Here is a 22,014-nt window from a genome sequence, read left to right on the forward strand (position 1 = left end):
TGGATCATAGGGTGGGGAAGGGGGCGAAAATTCTGGGACCCTTGAAGAATGTGTGGAAGTCGAGAACATTATCTCGGAAAGCAAAAATGGGTATGTTTGAAGGAATAGTGGTTCCAACAATGTTGTATGGTTGCGAGGCGTGGGCTATGGATAGAGTTGTGCGCAGGAGGATGGATGTGCTGGAAATGAGATGTTTGAGGACAATGTGTGGTGTGAGGTGGTTTGATCGAGTAAGTAACGTAAGGGTAAGAGAGATGTGTGGAAATAAAAAGAGCGTGGTTGAGAGAGCAGAAGAGGGTGTTTTGAAATGGTTTGGTCACATGGAGAGAATGAGTGAGGAAAGATTGACCAAGAGGATATATGTGTCGGAGGTGGAGGGAACGAGGAGAAGAGGGAGACCAAATTGGAGGTGGAAAGATGGAGTGAAAAAGATTTTGTGTGATCGGGGCCTGAACATGCAGGAGGGTGAAAGGAGGGCAAAGAATAGAGTGAATTGGAGCGATGTGGTATACCAGGGTTGCCTTCACCCTCTCAATCAATACCCTCCCATATAATTTACCAGGAATACTCAACAAACTTATACCTCTGTAATTTGATCTATATATATATATATATATATATATATATATGTACACACACACACACACACACACACACACACACACACACACACACACACACACAAACATACACTGGCACCTGCTAAGATGGACTGTCTCCATGAAACATATCGTACCACATGTATAGAAAAATTACATATCAAACAAAATTGTATGAACTCCTAATCACCTTCATATGTATATGAAGGTGAAATTGCACTTCAGTAGAGTTCATACAGTTTTATTTAACATATAATTTTTCTGTACATGTGGCACAATATGTTTCATGGTGACATTACACCTCATCAAGTGCCAGTACTTAACAAAGTTATTTAAACCCCAGCATTACACTTGATTCCTGCCCTCTTACACCAGTCTTTGTAGAAAAAGCACTGTCTGCTTTGTCTGACCATAACTATTGTTAGGAAGAGTGATTAAGGGGGGTGTCAAATGGTGGGGTATCTGCGTATGTCTTGGACAACTTATTTTATGTCCGTTTTATCAATTCTCTTACTGATTTGGTTAAGGCTATGATGGGATTTAAAATTGCCTAGGGATATATTAAAGTTCTTTGTTTTAGCAATTAAGAAAGATTCAGTGATATTGCATGTGGCATAATCAGCAGAAGGGTATAAGATAAAGTGATTTTCAAGATCTATAGAGTGATCATATTCATGACAACGTTTAGCAATCGCATTTTTGTGGTCATCACTGCATACTGAATGACATTGCCAATAACACCTCTCCATTACAGTTTTACCTATCTTGCCTGTATAAATATATTTACATGCCTTGCATTTGATGGCGTAAACACTCCCAATTGTTGCATGATTTGGCCTACTGTTTATTGAGGGCTTTTTGATTGTGTTTTATATATATATATATATATATATATATATATATATATATATATATATATATATATATATATATATTGCACGTGTTGGGTTGGAGAGAGTGGTGAGAGTAGGTGAGCTTGGGAAGGAGACTTGTGTGAGGAAGTACCAGGAGAGACTGAGTGCAGAATGGAAAAAGGTGAGAGCAAAGTACATAAGGGGAGTGGGGGAGGAATGGGATGTATTTAGGGAAGCAGTGATGGCGTGCACAAAAGATGCTTGTGGCATGAGAAGCGTGGGAGGTGGGGAGATTAGAAAGGGTAGTGAGTGGTGGGATGAAGAAGTAAGATTATTAGTGAAAAAGAAGAGAGAGGCATTTGGACGAGTTTGGCAGGGAAATAGTGCAAATGATTGGGAGATGTATAAAAGAAAGAGGCAGGAGGTCAAGAGAAAGGTGCAAGAGGTGAAAAAGAGGGTAAATGAGAGTTGGGGTGAGAGAGTATCATCAAATTTTAGGGATAATAAAAAGATATTTTGGAAGTTGTTAAATAAAGTGTGTAAGACAAGAGAACAAATGGGAACCTCGGTGAAGGAGGCTAATGGTGAGGTAATAACAAGTAGTGGTGATGTGAGGAGATGGAGTGAGTATTTTGAAGGTTTGTTGAATGTGTTTGATGATAGAGTGGCAGATATAGGGTGTTTTGGTCGAGGTGGTGTGCGAAGTGAGAGGATCAGGGAGAATGATTTGGTAAACAGAGAAGAGGTGGTGAAAGCTTTGTAGAAGATAAATGCCGGCAAGGCTGCTGGTTTGGATGGTATTGCAGTGGAATTTATTAAAAAATTGGGTGACTGTGTTGTTGACTGGTTGGTGAGGATATTCAGTGTATGTATGACTTATGGTGAAGTGCCTGAGGATTAGCAGAATGCATGCGTAGTGCCATTGTACAAAGGCAAAGGGGATAAAGGTGAGCGTTCAAATTACAGATGTATAAGTCTGTTGAGTATTCCTGGTAAATTATATGGGAGGGTATTGATTGAGAGGGTGAAGGCATGTGCAGAACATCACATTGAGGAAGAGTAGTGTGGTTTCAGAAGTGGTAGTGTACGTGTGGATCAGGTGCTTGCTTTGAAGAATGTATGTGAGAAATACTTAGAAAAACAAATGGATTTGTATGTAGCATTTATGGATCTGGAGAAGGCATCTGATAGTTGATAGAGATGCACTGTGGAAGGTATTAAGAGTATATGGTGTTGGAGGCAAGTGGCTAGAAGCGGTGAAAAGTTTTTATCGAGGATGTAAGGTATGTGTACGAGTAGGAAGAGACGAAAGTGATTGGTTCTCAGTGATTGTCGGTTTGCTGCAGGGGTGCGTGATGTCTCCATGGTTATCTAATTTGTTTATGGATGGGGCTGTTAGGGAGGTGAATGCAAGAGTTTTGGAGAGAGGGGCAAGTATGCAGTCTGTTGTGGATGAGAGGGCTTGGGAAGTGAGTCAGTTGTTGTTCGATGAAGATACAGTGCTGATGGCTGATTCAGGTGAGAAACTGCAGAAGCTGGTGACTGAGTTTGGTAAAGTGTGTGAAAGAAGAAAGCTGAGAGTAAGTGTGAATAAGAGCAAGGTTATTAGACACAGTAGGGTTGAGGAACAAGTCAATTAGAAGGTAAGTTTGAATGGAGAAAAACTGGAGGAAGTGAAGTGTTTTAGATATCAGGGAGTGGCTTTGGCAGCAGATGGAATCATGGAAGTGGAGGTGAGTCACACGTTGGGGGAGGGGGTGAAAGTTCTGGGGGCACTGAAAAATGTGTGGAAGGTGAGAACAATATCTCGGAAAGCGAAAATGGGTGTGTTTGTGGTTCCAACAATGTTGCATGGTTGCAAGGCATGGGCTGTTGATAGAGTTGTGTGGAGGAGGGTGGATGTGTTGGAAATGAGATGTTTGAGGAAAATTTGTGGTGTGAGGTGGTTTCGAGTAAGTTATGAAAGGTTAAGAGAGATGTGTGGTAATAAAAAGAGTTTGGTTTAGAGAGCAGAAGAAGGTGTATTGAAATGGTTTGGTCACATGGAGAGAATGAGTGAGGAAAGATTGACATAGATGATATGTGCTTCAAAGGTGGAGGGAACGAGAAGTGGGAGACCAAATTGGAGGTGTAAGGATGTAGTGAAAAGGATTTGAGCGATCGGGGCCTAAACATGCAGGAGGGTGAAAGGCGTGTAAGGAATAGAGTCCATTGGAACGATGTGGTATACCGGGGTCGACGTGCTGCCAGTGGATTGAACCAGGGCATGTGACGCGTCTGAGGTAAACCATGGAAAGTTTTGTGGGGCCTGGATGTGGGAAGGGAGCTGTGGTTTCAGCGCATTATACTTGACAGCTAGAGACTGAGTGTGAACGAATGTGGCCTTTGTTGTCTTTTCCTAGCACTACCTCGCGCACGTGCAGGGGGGAGGGGGTTGTCATTCCATGTGTGGTAGGGTGACGATGGGAATAGATAAAGGCAGCAAGTATGAATTATGTACATGTGTATATATGTATATGTCTTTGTATGTATATATATGTATATATTGAAATGTGTAGGTATGTATATGTGCATGTGTGGGCGTGTATGTATATACATGTGTATGTGGGTGGGTTGGGCCATTCTTTCGTCTGTTTCCTTGCGCTACCTTACTAATGCGGGACACAGTGACAAAGTATAATAGAAAAAAACAAATATATATATATATATATATATATATATATATATATATATATATATATATATATATATATATATATATATATCTTTCTTTCTTTCATACTATTCGCCATTTCCCGCATTAGCGAGGTAGCATTAAGAAAAGAGGACTGGACCTTTGAGGGAATATCCTCACCTGGCCCCCTTCTCTCTTCCTTCTTTTGGAAATTAAAAAGAAAAAAGAAGAGAGGAAAGGATTTCCAGCCCCTGCTCCATATATATATATATATATATATATATATATATATTTTTAAAACTATTCGCCATTTCCCGCGTTAGCGAGGTAGCGTTAAGAACAGAGGACTGGGCCTTTTTTGGAATATCCTCACCTGGCCCCCTCTGTTCCTTCTTTTGGAAAATTAAAGAAAAAACGAGAGGGGAGGATTTCCAGCCCCCCGCTCCCTCCCCTTTTAGTCGCCTTCTACGACACGCAGGAAATACGTGGGAAGTATTCTTAATCCCCTATCCCCAGGGATAATATTTATATATATTATTTTTTTTTATTATACTTTGTCGCTGTCTCCCGCGTTTGCGAGGTAGCGCAAGGAAACAGACGAAAGAAATGGCCCAACCCCCCCATACACATGTATATACATACGTCCACACACGCAAATATACATACCTACACAGCTTTCCATGGTTTACCCCAGACGCTTCACATGCCTTGATTCAATCCACTGACAGCACGTCAACCCTGGTATACCACATCGCTCCAATTCACTCTATTCCTTGCCCTCCTTTCACCCTCCTGCATGTTCAGGCCCCGATCACACAAAATCTTTTTCACTCCATCTTTCCACCTCCAATTTGGTCTCCCTCTTCTCCTCGTTCCCTCCACCTCCGACACATATATCCTCTTGGTCAATCTTTCCTCACTCATTCTCTCCATGTGCCCAAACCACTTCAAAACACCCTCTTCTGCTCTCTCAACCACGCTCTTTTTATTTCCACACATCTCTCTTACCCTTACGTTACTCACTCGATCAAACCACCTCACACCACACATTGTCCTCAAACATCTCATTTCCAGCACATCCATCCTCCTGCGCACAACTCTATCCATAGCCCACACCTCGCAACCATACAACATTGTTGGAACCACTATTCCTTCAAACATACCCATTTTTGCTTTCTGAGATAATGTTCTCGACTTCCACACATTCTTCAAGGCCCCCAGAATTTTCGCCCCCTCCCCCACCCTATGATCCACTTCCGCTTCCATGGTTCCATCCGCAGCCAGATCCACTCCCAGATATCTAAAACACTTCACTTCCTCCAGTTTTTCTCCATTCAAACTCACCTCCCAATTGACTTGACCCTCAACCCTACTGTACCTAATAACCTTGCTCTTATTCACATTTACTCTTAACTTTCTTCTTCCACACACTTTACCAAACTCATTCACCAGCTTCTGCAGTTTCTCACATGAATCAGCCACCAGCGCTGTATCATCAGCGAACAACAACTGACTCACTTCCCAAGCTCCCTCATCCCCAACAGACTTCATACTTGCCCCTCTTTCCAAAACTCTTACATTTACCTCCCTAACAACCCCATCCATAAACAAATTAAACAACCATGGAGACATCACACACCCCTGCCGCAAACCTACATTCACTGAGAACCAATCACTTTCCTCTCTTCCTACACGTACACATGCCTTACATCCTCGATAAAAACTTTTCACTGCTTCTAACAACTTTCCTCCCACACCATATATTCTTGTATATATATATATATATATATATATATATATATATATATACACAAATGGATTTGTATGTAGCATTTATGGATCTGGAGAAGGCACATGATAGAGTTGATAGCGATGCTCTGTGGAAAGTATTAAGAATATATGGTGTGGGAGGCAAGTTGCTAGAAGCAGTGAAAAGTTTTTATCGAGGATGTAAGGCATGTACAGTACGAGTAGGAAGAGAGGAAAGTGATTGGTTCTTAGTGAATGTCCGTTTGCAGCAGGGTGCTTGATGTCTCCTTGGTTGTTTAATTTGTTTATGGATGGGGTTTTTAGGGAGGTGAACGCACGAGTTTTGGAGAGAGGGGGCAAGTATGCAGTCTGTTGTGTATGAGAGGGCTTGGGAAGTGAGTCAATTGTTGTTTGCTGATGATACAGTGCTGATGGCTGATTTAGGTGAGAAACTGCAGAATGTATATGAGAATAACAGATGGATTTGTATGTAGCATTTGTCTATCTGGAGAAGGCATATGATAGTGGTGATAGAGATGCTCTATGGAAAGTATTATGAGGTATATGGTGTGGGAGGTAAGTTGTTAGAAGCAGTGAAAAGTTTTTTTGAGGATGTAAGGCATGTGTATGAGTAGGAAGATAGGAAAGTGATTGGTTCCCAGTGAGTCAGTTTGCGGTAGAGATGCATGATGTCTCCTTGGTTGTTTAATTTATTTCTGGATGGGGTTGTTAGGGAGGTAAATGCAAGAGTTTTGGAGATAGGTGCAAGTATGCAGTATTGTGGATGAGAGAGCTTGGGAAGTGAGTCAGTTGTTGTTCGCTGATGATATGGCACTGATGGCTGATTCGGGTGAGACTGCAGAAGTTGGTAACTGAGTTTGGTAAAGTGTGCGAAAGAAGACAGCTGAGAGTAAATATGAATGAGAACAAGGTTATTAGGTTTAGTAGGGTTGAGGGACAAGTCAGTTGGGAGGTAAGTTTTAATAGAGAAAAACTGGAGGAAGTGAAGTGTTTTAGCTATCTGGGAGTGGATTTAGCAGCGGATGGAACCTTGGAAGCGGAAGTGAGTCACAGGCTGGGGGAGGGGGTGAAGGTACTGGGAGCATTGAAGAATGTGTGGAAGGCAAGAACTTTATCTCGGAGAACAAAAATGTGTATTTTTAAAGGATAGGGATTCCAACAATGTTTTATGGTTGTGAGGCATAGGCTACAGATAGGGTTGTCCGAAGGAGGGTGGATGTTTTGAAAATGAGATGTTTGAGGACAATATGTTGTTTGAGGTAGTTTGATCGAGTAAGTAACGAAAGGGTAAGTGAGATGTGTAGTAATAAAAAGAGAGTGGTTGAGAGAGCAGAAGAAGGTGTATTGAAATGGTTTGGTCACATTGAGAGAATGAGTGAGGAAAGATTGACAAAGAGGATATTTGTCAGAGGTGGAGAGAATGAGAAGTGAGAGACCAAATTGGAGGTGGAAGGATGGAGTGAAAAAGATTTTGAGTGATTGGGGCCTGAACATACAGGAGGGTGAGAGGCATGCAAGGAATAGAGTGAATTGGAATGATGTGGTATACCGGGGTGTTTTTTTATTTCCACACATATCTCTTACCCTCTTATTACTTACTCAATCAAACCACCTCACGCCACATATTGTCCTCAAACATTTCATTTCCAACACATCCACCCTCCTCCATATAACCCTATCTATAGCCCATGCCTCGCAGCCATCTAATATTGTTGAAACTACTATTCCTTCGAACATAACCATTTTTGCTCTCCGAGATAACGTTTTCTCTTTTTACACATTGTTCATCGCTCCCAAAACCTTTGCCCCCTCCCCCACCCTATGACTCACTTCTGCTTCCATGGTTCCATTCACTGCTAAGTCCACTCTCAGATATCTAAAACACTTCACTTCCTCCAATTTTTCTCCATTCAAACATACATTCCAACTTGTCCCTCAACCCTGCTGAACCTAATAACCATGCTTTTATTCACATTTACTCTCGACATTCTCCTTTCACACACTTTTCAAACTCAGTCACCAACTGCTGCATTTTCTCACTTGAATCAGTCACCAGTGCTGTATCATCTGTGAACAACTGACTCACTTCCCAGGCCCTCTCATCCCCAACAGACTGCATACCCGCTCCTCTCTGCAAAACTTGCATTTGCCTCCCTAACTACCCATCCATGAACTAATATAACAACCATGGGGACATCACACATCCCTGACGCATGAGGTAAATAATGTGTGTAAGGCAAAAATAAATGGGAACATCAGTGAAGGTGGCAAGGGGCAAGTGATAACAGTTAGTGATGAAGTGAGAAGGAGATGGAGTGAGTGTCTTGAAGGTTTCTTGAATTTGTTTGATGATAGAGTGGCAGATGTAGGGTGTTTTGGTCGGGGTGGTGTGCAAAGTGAGAGAGTCAGGGAAAATGGTATGGTGAAGAGAGAAGAGTTGGTGAAAGCCTTGTAGAAGATGAAATCTGGCAAGGCATCAGGTTTGAATGGTATTTCAGTTGAATTTATCACGAAGGGGGTGACTGTGTTGTTGATTGGTTGGTAAGGATGTTCACTGTTTTTAGGATCATGGTGAAGTGCTTGAGGATTGGCAGAATGCCATTGTACAAAGGCAAAGGAGATAGAGGTGATTGTTCAAACTACAGCAAAATAAGTTTGTTGAGTATTCCTGGAAAATTGTATGGGGAGGTACTAATTGAGAAGGTGAAGGCATGTACAGTGCATCAGACTGGGGAAGAACTGTGTGATTTCAGAAGTGGTAGAGGATATGTGGATCAGGTGTTTCCTTTGAAAAGTGTTTGAGAAAGACTTAGAAAAGCAGATGGATTTGTAAGTAGCATTTATGGATCTGGAGAGGGCATATGATGGGTTTGATAGAGATGCTTTGTGGAAGGTCTTAAGAGTATATGGTGCAGAAGTTAAGTTGGTGAGCTTTATCTATTGGCAAGAGTAAAGGGTAGGCTCCTTCACTAGATAGATGACTACCTTATTGGAAGGAAGCAGAGAACAAAGGTTAAAAGAATATCCTTGAAGTGGGCTGGGGTTATAAATGGCATGCCGAAGGGCTCAGTCTTAGGCCCACTGCAGTTCTTATTTGTATGTTAAAGACTTTCCTGAAGGACTGGAATTGTATCAAACCATCTTAGCAGATAATTCCAAGGCCATGAGAGAAATAAAGAATGATGATTATATCATCCTAAAGAGAACCTGGGCAAACTCCTAAGTTGGACTGATAAATGGATAATGAGATGCAATCCAAGTAAGTGCAAGGTAATGAGGATAGAACAGAGTGAATGAAGTCGTGTGTGTGATTATTACCTAATAGAAAATAAATTACAGGAATCTGCATGTGAAAGAGACATAGGGGTTGCCAATGTGCTTAATCTGTTGCCAAAGTTACACATTGGGAGAATTGTGAAAGAGGCAAACTGTCTGCTAGAAAATATAAAAATCACATTTGAGTACATGGAAGAGGACATGCTTAGTAGATTATTCACAATGTATATGAGACTATAACTGGATCATGCCTCACATTCTGGTCGCATCATCCAAAGAAACACACACATTTGATAGAGAGGATACAGAGAAGAGCAGCTAATACAATGTGAGGCTGAGCACTGCAAAACTGTCCATCATGGAGGAGAAAAACAGAAGGAGACCTGATAACCTTCAAGTTTCCTAAATTGGCTTGACCAGATTGATTGTGAACAGTTCTTCAAGAGATGCAGCATCAGTTAGAAAGGATTTTAAGAAGTATTACTGGTTTAGTGTTAGAATGATGGATAGTTTAAATAAACCAACTAATGCTGACATTTTACAGAAGTTTAATATGTGACTTGATGGCATAGAACATTTAGGAAACAGGGCTCCACAGGTGTGGAACTCTCTCCTTATACTGTACAAATAAGTGATTACATATCTGTACACTAACTCAGGCATCCTCCTCAACACCTTCCAATTCTGTTTTGTTTTGCAACAGCTGACAGTGGTGTCCTTGTTGGCTTTTGCATGCTTACAGTATTTGCTCAGATGTTTTCTTTTGGTGTTCATATCAAAATTTTAACATGGCCAGCCCAGAAGGTATAAGTTCGTTTGCTCATCAGACTAATGTATGACACTCCTGGATGTGTGACTGGGGCACATCTCATGGATAAAGACAATTTGTACAAGAAAAAGGAGAGCATAGGTCCACACGGGGAAGCATTATCACTTAAATATTTGCATTAATTGATCAGCAGTTAACCTTCTCTCTGTTTTGACCAGCTCTTCAACAACATGCAGGTAGATCCAGCTCCATACATTGCTAGTGATGTGCTTGCTCTTTGTTTCTTCATAGAGTGTTCCTTCGTTAGTTTTGAAGTTTGCCATAGAAAAGGAGCTGGTTTTGTCATCAGTCCAGGTGAAAAGATGAGACATGAAGCCCTTCATCTCCTTAATGCTGGGCAAAACTAAGCCAGTGTTCTCAATATGTCTTTGTTGATGTCTGTTTTGTAGCAGATGCCCTATAGTATATTCCAGCCTCTTGCAGCCTATTTCTTACAGTTCTTCCTGCCATGTCAAGTTGCTGATCCTGATTTATTGCAGAGGCATTGGTGAATGGGTTAGTTTGGATAGCTCTCTATGTTGTTTGGTCTTGAGCAGCATTAGCCTTTTTGGGTGTGCCTGATATGTCCCAATCTTGTATATTTTTTTCCTCATCCCTCACCATCAACTACTAGGACACAGTAGACTGAGAAATTCCAAGTTGTCTTGAATTTTAAGTGGATGAGAAGCTACTGTAACTGATGCCAAAATATGTTGCCTTCTTTTCAAATTTAACAGTTTGCTGGGGCTCATGGACTGATGTGGGGAAACCCTGAAGCAGCAGTTTGATTGATGTCTCATTTGGAAAGAACTTCACATCATATGGTTGCATTAGAGTAAAAATTGATATCATTCAAAATTATTATACTATGTTTACCCTAGAACTGCTAAAATGAGGGGCTATTTTGGTTCACTATGACATAAGCAGTCATGTGTCCTTATGGATGATTATATCTTGGTAGTAAAATCTCAGCGAGTACTTCATTGCAAATAAACCACTGATGTGTCTCTGGTAGTATAAGAGTTTATCAGTAAAGCAATACGATATCAAATATATGTGAAAATGTCTTCATAGCCAATGGTACATCAAGGGAAAAAAAGTATGAAGTATGGTATGTACAATGTATTTCTCTTCTTCCATCTCTGCCTCCTATCATCTAGTCACCCTATGATTGATGTAAGATATCTCCAAGCAAGGAACATTTGTTATTCATTCTCATTACATTCCCTTGGCTCATGTTCTGCAGTTTTGTAAAAGGAGATGAATATGTAATAGATTGTATATGCATAATTGGATATCATCAAGCTGTCAATTAATAAGCAAAAGTCATCTTTCATTCAGCACATTTGTGACAAAAATGGAGACATTGACAGGTATATCAGGAGAAGTTTACTATTGATTTTACTGTAAGAGGGCTGCTAGATGCTTCCAAAAGCAACCACAGTGAGTCTCAAGTTTTTCATAAGTTTACCTAAGGGGAAGAACAAAATAGAGCTGAAGGAAAAAATAGAAGATGGGAAATGACATTAATTAGAAGACAGTTTGAATTTTGAGAGCACCTTTTAGATCTAGACTTATATGTTGAAACAGTGTTTGTAGTGATGGATAGGCTCCAGAGCATAGACAGGAGAGTCTGTATGGTATTTCTGTGCATTCTGATTGGTGTATGTATGGTGGATTGGAGTTTAAAACTGATTTAAGTCTGTTGTTTAGTGCTTGTTTGTTTAGTTCAATGTGTATGTGTTTTGACGGTGTTATCATTGTTGGGAGTGGGGAATCTAAGAATAGAGATTACTACAGTGTGAGGCAGGGGTAAGCTTTTCATTTTACTTTGGGGTTGATAGTTAGTTACATAGTTGTTGAGTGGTCTGGATGGGACGTTTGTTGTGGGTTTGTGTGAATGTTATAGATGCACTATTTTGTGTGGTTTCCAGCTTTTTTATTGTACTTGCTTTTGAGGGATTAGAAGACCAGGCAGGCGAAGTATAAAGTGGAGTGGATGAATTGTATTTAATAGGATGTTGGGTGATTTTTTTTTCTTTTCCAAAGCTGGTGCTGTTATAATGATGTCATTGATTTCATAAAACTAAACAGCAGTTCTTGTGAATAGCATAAAACATAAATACACGTGATAGCACTTCAGGATTGTGTATTATTACAATGATTTTTCGACTGGGGCAAACCATAAGACGACAGTATCATACCAAAACTAAAATTTTCGGTAGAGGGTAAGCTCAGTAGTTCTGAAAATTAATCTTTTTCATGTGGTTCATAACTTTGCTTCCATGTGAAATGTCTTTATGATAATGTCACTGACACTTCTATCTTGGCAAAGTGATGTGTGAAATGCTAGAATAAGGCCATCAGATGAAAGGTTGAAGTTACCTGCTTTAGAAATAGACATTTTCCCTGTAAATCTTACTTACACTTTTGTCTGATATCCTTTGACAATTCTCATACAATTAATGGATGATATGTTATATGCCATAATTAATTTTTTAGATCTGAGATTAAGGTTACCTGTTTAAAGGTGGATTTTTCTTTTCCAGTCAGTAGCTTTGTTTCTCCACAAAACATTGTATGAAGTAAGGTCTACATTTGCCTGGTATTTTTCATTTGTGACTTGGTTCCTTAAAGTCTGGTGATGAGTTCCAATAGTCCAGCTTTGTTCGGTAAATACTTGGGCATTGTATCTAAATACAGTGGGCAGCCAAAGACTAGAGCTATTCTTGACATCCTTAACTAGGCATGTATCCAGGATTTGGTGCAGAGGGGGAATGAACTTTTAAGGGAAGAGGGTTGAATTATGAACTTGCTGAGACAATAACAAAAAGCTTAAAACCAAAAAGCTTAAATCGAGTGATATTTAAGATCACACCGTATTTTAGAGAACTTAGTTCTTGGTGAGTTATTTAGATGTTAAATTCAGTTGCTGATATTGTCACATTGTCATATAATTGAATACTGCCATTGTACAGAAGTAAGTTCATATGAAATGGCTGACCAGTTTTGATTGAAAATAAACTTATGATATTTGATGACATAAAACAGCTGATAACAGTAATCAGGGAATTTTAAGGAGTGAAACAAAACTGATATGCTTTTGAAGGTAGAGAAAAGTTCATTTTATAAACTTAGGTCACTGTTTTGGGAAAGTGGTGCAACTGACAATGCTGTTTCACTAGTCACTAGTGTAAATCACCAAAACTGTTAGATTTACATAGATATAAATCTATTTTACCTTTCATGGGATTAAAAGGGTAAGAATGATTATAAGACTGTTAATCATCATTATAATTAAGTTTATTGTATGATGTTAAGTTCATGAGGAAGAGGGGGAGGGTGGAGGAGGAGGAGGAGGGTGACTGCCTGGTCTGAATTTTCTGAAACCAGTGCTAACTTGGAATATGAATGTCAGTAGAGGCATGTGCCAGTAGTGTGTACCAAGTTTTAGTGGGAAAATTCTGTAGCCTAAAAAATTGCCTAGTTTGAAATGTTGTTGAAATGAATCTCGCTGGACTGTTGGAATGCTTGTATATATCAGGAGTATCATTCATTTTACCAACAAATTAACTTGCTATTGTGCCTTTTCAGGGGGAGAGTCTGTATGTAATAGAGCTCAGAGCTCACAAATATTTCAATCTCTGTATAGGTATTAGCTCACAGCATGTTTCTATCTGTCTTCATAAATGTGGACATTCCTTATATGTGCAGACTTCAGATTAGAAATTTGGCTAATCAGGTATTGCACATAGTTAAGGTTCCTCACTCTAGTATTTTCTGAATATCAGAATTTAATTAGACAGAAAGAGGTGATATCATTGCTTAAGAAATGAATTAAGCTCTTATGAGTAGTTATACATAAGAATGAAGGTGAACCATGTGCTAGTTTTTATGCTTTCATGTTATGGTAAGATCATTGTGAAAATTTTGACATTTACTTTGTAATGGATGAAAGTTGAATACAGTGTTCATGATTTTATATCATCTTTGTTTATTGGAACTAATTTTGCAGTTGCATAATATAGTTCTTTGTATGAATGGAATAAAGTGATGATAGTATTGAATTTTTAGGTTTTGTGTTATTTTTCTGCTTCACATCCTTTAAAGATGCATGTATAGTTACAGTTGCCCATTGTTTCTTATGTACTGCTTCCTGTTGCTATGATTTTGCAAAGTATTACAGAAATATTTCACATGATGGAAATGTTTACAAAAAGCTCTTCCTAACATCCTTCATGACAATACCCACTCAGAGTGGCATCTTCCCAGGTGAAAAAGTTAGCTTAGTAAAGGAATTTACAGAGCATGGGGCTCGGTGCAAGTCAGTAAGTAACTAGATGAAAAGACTGCTTAACCCTGAGATCAAGCCCAGATATCTTGGTTGTGAATGCTGAATATTTCCTTTGTCTCTCAATACAATGATGATATATTTACAGAATTATAGATATTGTGAAATGTTTTGGTTTTAACTGGGTGTACAAAATATTCTCGATTGATCTTTTGTGAGCTTTAATTTGATGATATGTTCATGATCATTAAGATATATTTGCCTTTTATTTTAGGTGATAGAAATAAAGATATGCTTAAAGAAAAGTCTGAATATATTCAGGTGTCTTAAAGTATTACAGTATAATAAGTTTGTTTTAGTTATTGACAATAATGATTAATTGATCTTCTCAACTGTAAGTTAAAGAATTTTGACAAACTTCATCCACCTAGAAAACTGCTTGAAGATGTTTGACAATATCATAGATATTTTCAAGGAAGAAATGTATCACCAATCTTTTTTGATTGTTTGTGCTTTAAGAGTTAGAATAGTGAGTTAATATGCATGCTTTTGTTTCAGTCCTTGTCATCTACTGATGGTCTAGGTGATTCCCCTGTCAGAAGCCATGACTCACGCAGAAATTCTCAGGATGATACACGATGGCATGAATCAAGAAACTGGACTTTCATTGATTCAGAGATCTCACATCGAAAGCATCAGTATGACAATCATAGGCTAAGGTAAACAGTTGAAGAAATGAATGGTTAAAGTGTGTAAAGATATTTGTATTTTTCTCATGAATTATATGCATATGTCTACATCAGTAAACACTGATGCTTTGTACAGACATACATATAATCTTGCAAAAAATGCAGCACATTAGTTATTGAAGATGATTACTGCAGCAGAAAATATAATGTAATGGTATAATGATTGAATTAGGGGTAGGAAGATGCTGTCTTGAAATTTTATCTTAACTTTGTTTGTAGCATAATTATTTATGCTTAATCCCATGTGTCAAGGAGAATTTATTTAGCAACTTTAGATGAGATTTGCATGCAAGTAATGATTCTTTGATATAAAAAGTAGCCACCAACTTTTTAATCTCCTTTCACATCCTGGAAAGAACAGTCTCCTCACAACAAACCCAGCTGTTCATCCATCCCTTGGAGATGTTTGGTAAAATGGGTACTTAGTTTTTTTTTTTATCTATACATTGAAGGCTCCCATCATGGAACAAGAGTCCACATCAAGGCCAGGCCTTAATTGAAATTTAGAAAGGATTATGAAAGGTAAAAAGAAAAGACAATGCAAAATGTTTACAAAGTTTTGGAGAAAGTGAAAATCCTATCTTTTAACTCACAGTTATTGAGAGAGATATGAAAGGGTAGAAGGTTCCAAAGCTCGAGGTGTAGGGAAAGAAACAGTTATCAAAATGGCCCACTCGTTAGTTGCCAGTGGCTGCACATTAATCATGTGACACAGCAGCTTGTCAAGTATTGTGTGGTCTACCTTGTTGTGGAGGCACACAAGCAGTCAGCTCTCAGAAGCAAAAGCCAAAGTAATACCTGTAGAAGAGGGAAAGTAAACCAACATTGCTGTGTAGGGCAAGCAGGTCAAGTTTTGACTCGACTCTGTCAAGTAAAGATGCAGAGCTAGAACTACCCCAGATGTGAGAGCAGTACTCCATACAAGGACAAATGAATCCTTTTTTTGAGCAACTGTTGAGAAGCAAAGAGAAGGGTGGAAACTGGGTCTTGGAGTCATTAAGTTTAACCAGATTTCATCTGACCTGCTGGGATATCCTGTTCAAGTCTGAGACAAGATGCAGATTGAGTGAAAGAAGCAGAATTGAAGGATGTTGAGGAATGCAGTGAGTTGTCAGTGTAAGAGTGCGTTTAGTTATTTGTGGGAGAGGAAACATTGATAAAAAGGAGAAAAAGCACAGGGGACAGGACAGAACCTTGAAGGACTTTTATGTTGATGGAGAAAGGGAGTTGGCTGATCTATCAACTACAGAGGTAGATCAGCCTGAGAGGAAGCTAGATATGAGGGAGCAAAGTGAGGCAGGGAAGCCAAAAGAAGGGTACTTAAAGAGATGAGTCCCCAATACCAAACCCTGTCAAAAGATTTTGGATATGTTAAGGGCAGTTACATAGGATTCCCCAAAATCTTTTATGGATGATAATCAGACATAATAAGATAAGAAAAAAATATCACCAGGAGATCTTCCTTAATAGAAGCCATACTGATGATCAGAGAGAAGACTATGAGATTCAAGATGTCTAAGGATTTGAGAGTTGAGGAGGGATTCAAACACTTTGGAAATGGTAGAAGTCAAGACAACATGACAATAGTTCAAGGGGTTAGAACAGTCTTCCTCCCTAGGGATGGGATGTACCATCACTTGCTTCCAAGAAGAAAAGTTCTGGTTTTTAAACAGAAATGGAACAAATGAGCAAGCACAGATACAAGTTCAGAGGCTTTGCTTGTGTTCAGAGAGAGAAGTGCTTTTTGGACACTCTGAAAGATCACGGGGAGGGGCATAGGATTAGTAAGAGGAGCATAAGGAGGCAAAAAAATGTTAAAGTTATCCAAGGTAGAGTTAGAGGAGAAGCAGGAACCAAAGAGAGATGCTTTGTTTATGGGAGAGACAGCTATAGTACTGTCAGAATGGAAAGGTGAAGGAAAAGTAGAGTGACAGAGTTGTTAACTATGACCTTAGCTAAAGGCCGGAAAGCCCTTTTGATAGATGACGCCCTTAGGTAAAAACCAGAGAGTCCTGTCAGTGGATGACGAAGAGGTTATCATGCTTCCTTTGAATGAAGGATTACTTTGCCTTATGTATAAGGTACCTGTAATGATGCGTAAGACAAGGGAGCAAATGGGAACTTCAGTGAAGGGCGCAAATGGGGAGGTGATAACAAGTAGTGGTGATGTGAGAAGGAGATGGAGTGAGTATTTTGAAGGTTTGTTGAATGTGTTTGATGATAGAGTGGCAGATATAGGGTGTTTTGGTCGAGGTGGTGTGCAAAGTGAGAGGGTTAGGGAAAATGATTTGGTAAACAGAGAAGAGGTAGTGAAAGCTTTGCGGAAGATGAAAGCCGGCAAGGCAGCAGGTTTGGATGGTATTGCAGTGGAATTTATTAAAAAAGGGGGTGACTGTATTGTTGACTGGTTGGTAAGGTTATTTAATGTATGTATGACTCATGGTGAGGTGCCTGAGGATTGGCGGAATGCGTGCATAGTGCCATTGTACAAAGGCAAAGGGGATAAGAGTGAGTGCTCAAATTACAGAGGTATAAGTTTGTTGAGTATTCCTGGTAAATTATATGGGAGGGTATTGATTGAGAGGGTGAAGGCATGTACAGAGCATCAGATTGGGGAAGAGCAGTGTGGTTTCAGAAGTGGTAGAGGATGTGTGGATCAGGTGTTTGCTTTGAAGAATGTATGTGAGAAATACTTAGAAAAGCAAATGGATTTGTATGTAGCATTTATGGATCTGGAGAAGGCATATGATAGAGTTGATAGAGATGCTCTGTGGAAGGTATTAAGAATATATGGTGTGGGAGGAAAGTTGTTAGAAGCAGTGAAAAGTTTTTATCGAGGATGTAAGGCATGTGTACGTGTAGGAAGAGAGGAAAGTGATTGGTTCTCAGTGAATGTAGGTTTGCGGCAGGGGTGTGTGATGTCTCCATGGTTGTTTAATTTGTTTATGGATGGGGTTGTTAGGGAGGTAAATGCAAGAGTTTTGGAAAGAGGGGCAAGTATGAAGTCTGTTGGGGATGAGAGAGCTCGGGAAGTGAGTCAGTTGTTGTTCGCTGATGATACAGCGCTGGTGGCTGATTCATGTGAGAAACTGCAGAAGCTGGTGACTGAGTTTGGTAAAGTGTGTGGAAGAAGAAAGTTAAGAGTAAATGTGAATAAGAGCAAGGTTATTAGGTACAGTAGGGTTGAGGGTCAAGTCAATTGGGAGGTGAGTTTGAATGGGGAAAAACTGGAGGAAGTGAAGTGTTTTAGATATCTGGGAGTGGATCTGCCAGCGGATGGAACCATGGAAGCGGAAGTGGATCATAGGGTGGGGGAGGGGGCGAAAATTCTGGGGGCCTTGAAGAATGTGTGGAAGTCGAGAACATTATCTCGGAAAGCAAAAATGGGTATGTTTGAAGGAATAGTGGTTCCAACAATGTTGTATGGTTGCGAGGCGTGGGCTATGGATAGAGTTGTGCGCAGGAGGATGGATGTGCTGGAAATGAGATGTTTGAGGACAATGTGTGGTGTGAGGTGGTTTGATCGAGTGAGTAACGTAAGGGTAAGAGAGATGTGTGGAAATAAAAAGAGCGTGGTTGAGAGAGCAGAAGAGGGTGTTTTGAAGTGGTTTGGGCACATGGAGAGAATGAGTGAGGAAAGATTGACCAAGAGGATATATGTGTCGGAGGTGGAGGGAATGAGGAGAAGAGGGAGACCAAATTGGAGGTGGAAAGATGGAGTGAAAAAGATTTTGAGTGATCGGGGCCTGAACATGCAGGAGGGTGAAAGGAGGGCAAGGAATAGAGTGAATTGGAGCAATGTGGTATACCGGGGTTGACGTGCTGTCAGTGGATTGAATCAAGGCATGTGAAGCATCTGGGGTAAACCATGGAAAGCTGTGTAGGTATGTATATTTGCGTGTGTGGACGTATGTATATACATGTGTATGGGGGGGGGGGGGTTGGGCCATTTCTTTCGTCTGTTTCCTTGTGCTACCTCGCAAACGCGGGAGACAGCGACAAAGTATAATAAAAAATAATAACCTGTAATGATTACGGGCATTGATGAATGGAAGTTGGAGGATGGAGAGTTTTCCAAGCCCAATATGCCTGATCCCTTGCTTGAATGGTCTTGTGGCTGGAATGGTTGAACTATGGGTTGGAAGAAGAGGTCATCGTGGAAAAAGAGGGGATAAATGCTTCCATTCCCGCAACATAACCTCTACTATGCTTCTGGTGGATACAGAAACTGCCACATGAGAAAGTAATTTACTCAAGGAAAGTCAGAAAAGAATATATATATAAGTTATTCAAGTCAGCTCTGTTGAGGTGCCAATATTCATGCATAGAAGGGACTGCAGGATGGGGAGATGACATTAGACTGGATATATGTATGAGAGTGTGATCATATGAACCATTTAGGGCAAGATTCTATAGTTACAGTGGGATGGATTAGAGGTGAAAAACAGATTCAGAATATTAGGAAAGTACCCACAGTGGTCAGAAATATGGGTAGGGTGGGAAATGATGTACTCTGGATCATTGAGAGTGGAGAATGTTTAAGCTTCAATCCCTCCACCATCTGTGTGGGTAGAATTCAATCACTCCCTTTAGTGAACCTTGAAATCCCCTAAGTATAGGATCTCGGCTTACAGGTGAGAAGATGCTATTGTCTCATGGCAGGAGTTTAGATAGTTGAAGAAAAATATAAAATTTGTAGAATTAGGAGAGCAGTTGATGAAAGAAAGGAAAAGTATGGTAGTTGGAAAACAGACCTTAAGCCACATAACATCAAAGGTTGGGGACTTAAGGTTATCGAGGTGTTGACAGGTGTCTTGATGTTAGAATAAGCTCAGACACCACCTTTGAAACATAATCATGAGAGGTTATAGTTGAATATGAAAAGAGAGCTAATGAGAACATCATTAGAATGCTAGATCTCAGAGAGAAGTAAGCTATTAGGAGAGGTACTTGATAGATGGTGTTCAACAGAAGAAAGGTTACTAGAGAGACCACAAATGTTGGTATAGTGATCAAAGGTTACTAGAGAGACCACAAATGTTGGTATAGTGAAGAGGAAAAGAGGAAGGTCTATCAGAGACAGAAAGAGGGGCTGGAACTCCTTCTGTCTGAGCCTTCCCTTTAATGGGCTGTAGAGTCAGATGGAAAACTGGAGATTCTTAGCACTCCATGTTGCTGGGTTTAGGGGGCCATATGATTGTGTATTATTATATAATGGATTATATTACTTTTAGAGGACTCCTGCATCCCTGAGGCAACACTGTAAACAGGAGCAGGGAAATGATGGACTCCTTGGAGTGAGAAGCTCCTCAATGAGACTGTACTCCTTTTCATTTATTGAGAACAGTATTATTTGGCCAAAGGTGACTTTTCACTAACAGAGTAACCACTTGTAAGCAAGTCGAGTGATACTATTACATGACATATTTTGGTATTTATGTCTATAGACATAATGTCATTATGTAATTACCCATATGTACTGCATGGGTAGAGGGTTTTACACTCATAGGATGCCATCTCTCCATGTTATGCTATCATAATTTTTTTCTAACTTTTGTATGCTTTCCACATTCACCACATCCTCTCCCAGTTTAGTTCATGGTTCCAACTTTTCTTCTAGAAAAGTATTTCTATACCCATTTCTTAAGGTTTATTGCTAAATTTCTTGGTATATCCTCTGGTTGTCTTATCCCTACATCTTTCAAAGAACTGTTCACTGACTGTATCATCAGTCTGGTTTAAGAACTTGAAGGTTGTGATCAGGTCAGTCCTCACTCAAAAGTGCTATTTGCTTACATAAACAGAGAAAGAAACATATTATCAGAGATTAGACCATTCATGGATGGCGATATTTATGTACATGAACTCAGACGAATATGTCAAATGTTAATTAGCCAATGTAAGTCAGTGTTTAGTTCAAGAGAGCATGATGAAATATTAACATTATGTTGAACATGCACCCATAGATATAAACTTAACGAAAAGAGACCCCCTTAACTATCATCCTATTGCTTTGACATCTACCATTTCCAGTGTCTTTGAATCCATCCTCAACTCCCATATCCTTAAACACCTCGAGAATCACAGTCTTCTCTCTGCTCACCAGTATGGCTTTTGTAAGCGAGATCCACTGTTGATATTCTTCTCTATCTTAGGATGTCTAGTCATCATCCCTGAAAGATTTGGGGGAATCATGTGTATGTAGTTGCCCTTGACTTATCTAAAGCTTTTGACAGGGTGTGGCATCGGGGTCTCATCTTTACGCTCCCCGTTTTTGGCTTTCCTCTCTCACTTTGCTCCTTGATATCTAGCTGCTTTTCTGGCTGATCTATCTCTCCATCAACAGTGGTGTCCTTCAAGGTTCTGTCCTGTCCCCTACGCTTTTCTTCCTTCAACGATTTCCTCTCCTCCACAAATAATCCAATGCACTCATATGCTAACAACTGAACAGTGCATTCAGTCACATCTTTCATTAATGCTAACTCTTCTCTCACTCAATCTCCATCTTGTCTTGACACAGCTTCCTCAATAAACTCATACTTGGACAGGATATCTCAGTGAGGTACACAAAATCTTGTTAAATTTAATGTCTCCAAGACCCAATGTCTACCCGTCTCTCTATCAAGAACTCCTCACAATTCTTGCCTCTCCTTTTACAGTTCTGTAATTTCACCTCTTGACTCAATGAACATACTTGGTATTACTGTAACATCCACTCTCTCTTGGAAACCCCACATTACAGGAAAAGCTAAGTCTGCCTCTTAAGAAACTGGGTGTCCTGTTTAGATGTCGAAACTTCTCTTCTGAACAGTTGCTCCATTTATGCAAGGGATTGATTCATCCTTGTAAGGAGCACTTCTCTCACATTTTGGGGTGGTTCTTTCTCTGTATCCATAGTTGACAGAGTTGAGTCAAAAGCGGTCTGACCTATAAACTGGCCAAGGCAAACTTCCAAACTTGACCCCGTTGCCCTATGCTGCAATGTTGGTTCAC

At 39.9% G+C, this 22,014-nt stretch overlaps 1 protein-coding gene across 26 annotated transcripts in view; it reads left to right on the plus strand.

The window, feature by feature from the left end:
* Nucleotides 1-22,014, plus strand: part of enc (R3H domain containing protein encore) — a 944,198-nt gene that overhangs the window by 682,777 nt on the left and 239,407 nt on the right. For all 26 annotated transcript variants that reach the window (XM_071685668.1, XM_071685684.1, XM_071685751.1 and 23 more), the window contains one exon: nt 14,831-14,991. In XM_071685668.1, coding sequence (XP_071541769.1) covers nt 14,831-14,991 — 161 coding nt within the window. The remainder of the gene's footprint in view (nt 1-14,830; nt 14,992-22,014) is intronic.

Source organism: Panulirus ornatus, chromosome 3 (genome assembly GCF_036320965.1).
Source record: "Panulirus ornatus isolate Po-2019 chromosome 3, ASM3632096v1, whole genome shotgun sequence".
Lineage (NCBI taxonomy): Eukaryota > Metazoa > Arthropoda > Malacostraca > Decapoda > Palinuridae > Panulirus > Panulirus ornatus.